The following is a 3,172-nucleotide window of genomic DNA, read 5'->3' on the forward strand; positions in this document are numbered from 1 at the left end:
AGCTGACTTTGAAAAATTTGTATTGACTACTAGATGCTTTTGTCTAAATTAAATTATTCAATTACTAAAAAGTACAACTTATGCGTTACATCTTACATATAAAAAATATGAATAAAGTATAAGGGGAACTGCAAATAATAGATATATAACAATTCAATTTTTTTTAAACATTTTTTGATATTATTTTAAATCGATTAGTTTTTTTTGTAATATTAATATTTATATTTTTTACTAATACGAGTATTAGTAAATTTCTTAAACATTTTTCCACTTATTTTAGTATTAAATAATATAGAACTCCCTAAGTTATTATTTTTGTTTATTCGAATTAAATTGAACAAACTTAAATTATTTTTGTTTTAAGTGTTTAAATTTTGACAAAATAATATAAGTTAATTGTCTAGTTGGTTTAAATTTTCGTAGTATTTATAGTTAATTTTTTTTTTCTCAGAGAACTGGTTCAAATTTTTTCCCCTGCTATTCAAAGATATCACAATTTTTTTTTTTAATTCATTGAACTGTGAAGGACTATGTCTTAAGTTCATCAATAAACCAAAATCACCTATTACATCAATTTTTCACTACAACGAATAATTTTGTTAGAATGTAATTAGGTTTATATGTTTGCATAAACAGTTCTTAAATTAAAACAATTTGTACTACAATATATGATGGCCTTCTATAATATTGACGCCAGGCCAAATATTTATTTTGATACTTTTATGTTATGTTGAATGATAAAATAAAATTATTGATGAATGGTGGAACTCATAAATAATATGAATATTTATGTTTATTAATTAAATTCAATTTTTCTATTAATTTAATTTTTTTTATATTACAGTAAAAAAAATGTTGATTCGTGTGTAAAAGAACTAATAAATGCAGTTTTTAACAATTTTCTTCGACACTTACAAGAAAATCCTAAATTCTGGTTAATCAATGGGTCAGTTGCAGTTGTATTACTTGGAATTTTAAAATCTGGCACTGGTAATTATTACATTTTATATCAACTAATATAGGTAGATATAATATATAATTTCTTGTATATTATTTACTGTATTAAATTTGATTGTAAGTACCAAATATGTTTAAATTAGCATATTTTATGTACACTATAATTTAATGAAGTTATTTTATTAGACTTTAACTTATATATATATATATCAATTGTCATATTATGATTTATTTTCGTTGTATTCTGACCGGATTTGTCATTTAATTAAGTATTATAAATTACCAAATTCAATTTTTCGTAACCTCAAAATTAAATATTTATATATATATATATTTTAATCAATTTGTATATAAAAAATATACTTTAAGTATGATATTTTTTTAAGTTGATACTTTAAATTTCGGAATTCTTTTATATATATACCTATATTTTCTGTTGGTTTTTCTTTTATCAACTACTGCTACTTCTATTTTACTTGAAATTAATCTATATAAATAAAAGTAATTAAATCACGATCATTATATAAATTTATTTTAAAGTTATAATATACTCATGAATTCATTTGTATGCTGAGAGCATGTATTCACATTTTAGATTGCTATTCATAATAGCACACAACATAGTTATCTGAACAATTCAATTATATTACGTTTATTTCAATGGGTTTAGTATATAACTTTAAGTAATCAGTTATTATATTAATATTAATATAATTGATTCAATTTGTTTTTAGTTTTAATATAAATTTAAATTAACTACCGCATTTTTTTTAGTAAAAATAATTTAAAAATTTGTTTTGTATTTTAGAAATTAGAACTTGTAATTAATGCTTAATATTTTATTTACAGAAGAAAAATTGAGAGATGCCATAACATCAGTAGCCAATTACTTAGTTGATCCTGACAATACAATATTGAAAAAAGATAAAGAAATGTCTGTGTACGAGCATGCTGGTCTTCATATAGTACTCGAAAAGATTATTGGCTATGATCAAACTCTAGAAAAGAACAATAAAAGTAAAACAAGTTTTACACTATTAATTTTTTTTTTTTTTTTGATTAAATATAATTGTTTTAGGTACATTTTCTGAAAATCTGTTAGCAGTTATTAACAACCTGTTTTTTTATTGATGCATAAGTTATAATTGTCTTCTTTTAAAATGTAATTATTTGATACTTAATGTAATTTTGTATTTCACTATGATAGAATCAAATGTTCAGTTGGCAATCCAAACCTTAAAATCACTTTTGGAGCAGATATAATGCAACTATTACAGAAGCAAACATGTACTGATGCTACAAAATGTTTTGCCACAAAATTGAAATCTGTATTTGAATTTTAATAAACAATTATTTTAACATATTTCCTTATATATTTATATATTAATAAATCTTTACAGATCTCTGATACACAATACTCGTAGATAGAATAATGCTCAATTGAAATTAAATTGATATGACCATATAAGGTAATTACCAGATATTAGTCATGAATGTAATTAATTAGAATAAATATTTCAAAACTGACGATCACATACATTTTGACATACATATTGTTGATGGTTTTTTATTTTCAATTAAAAATAATCTCCCAACAGTTCTATTATATCTAAAGATAATTGCAATGTAAGAACCTATTTCTACTATATAAAATTCTTGTGTCACAGTGATTGATACCATAAACCTCCAAAACTGCATAACCGAATTTAATAAAATTTTGTATATGTATTTGGTAGGTCTGAGAATAGGTTTTCATCTATTTTTTATACTTCTAAGTGATATAAGAAGGGACAAGACGGGTATTGCATAAATATTAAATAACAAGATCCCGCAACAGGTGCCAAAACAAACAAGAATGTTAGTTCGAAAGATTATTATGGATATCAGTTGATGATAAGACGCTATCAGGACAAAGTTATTTTACAATGTCGTAAGCTTTGTAAACGATTCATGGTCGACATGTATGTTAAGATAGAATGCGAATGATTACAATACTTGCGATTCAATCAAAAAAAGGTGCGTTCGGAAGAATATATTCACCAGCGAAACGCTATTGTTAACAACGCATAGCCGCTTAATTCGGTAACCCTGTCATTCTACCATCATCATACGAGTACATAGGCAGTCCACGTCATATACAAGAATATATACAGAATGCTCTAACTTCCGTGCGCGAATATGGATGACCATGTTTATTTATCACGTTCACATGTAA

General features: G+C 23.9%; 1 protein-coding gene across 1 annotated transcript in view; it reads left to right on the forward strand.

Moving 5' to 3' along the window:
- Positions 1-2,320, forward strand: part of LOC112682959 — a 4,569-nt gene extending 2,249 nt beyond the window's left edge. Inside the window, exons 2-4 of the mRNA XM_025553753.1 lie at positions 845-990; positions 1,807-1,974; positions 2,165-2,320. Of these exons, the coding sequence (XP_025409538.1) occupies positions 845-990; positions 1,807-1,974; positions 2,165-2,220 (370 nt within the window). The 3' untranslated portion in view covers positions 2,221-2,320. The remainder of the gene's footprint in view (positions 1-844; positions 991-1,806; positions 1,975-2,164) is intronic.
- The last annotated feature ends 852 nt before the right edge of the window (positions 2,321-3,172 follow it).

This window comes from Sipha flava, unplaced genomic scaffold (genome assembly GCF_003268045.1).
Source record: "Sipha flava isolate LNK unplaced genomic scaffold, YSA_version1 216_pilon_pilon, whole genome shotgun sequence".
NCBI classification, from domain to species: domain Eukaryota; kingdom Metazoa; phylum Arthropoda; class Insecta; order Hemiptera; family Aphididae; genus Sipha; species Sipha flava.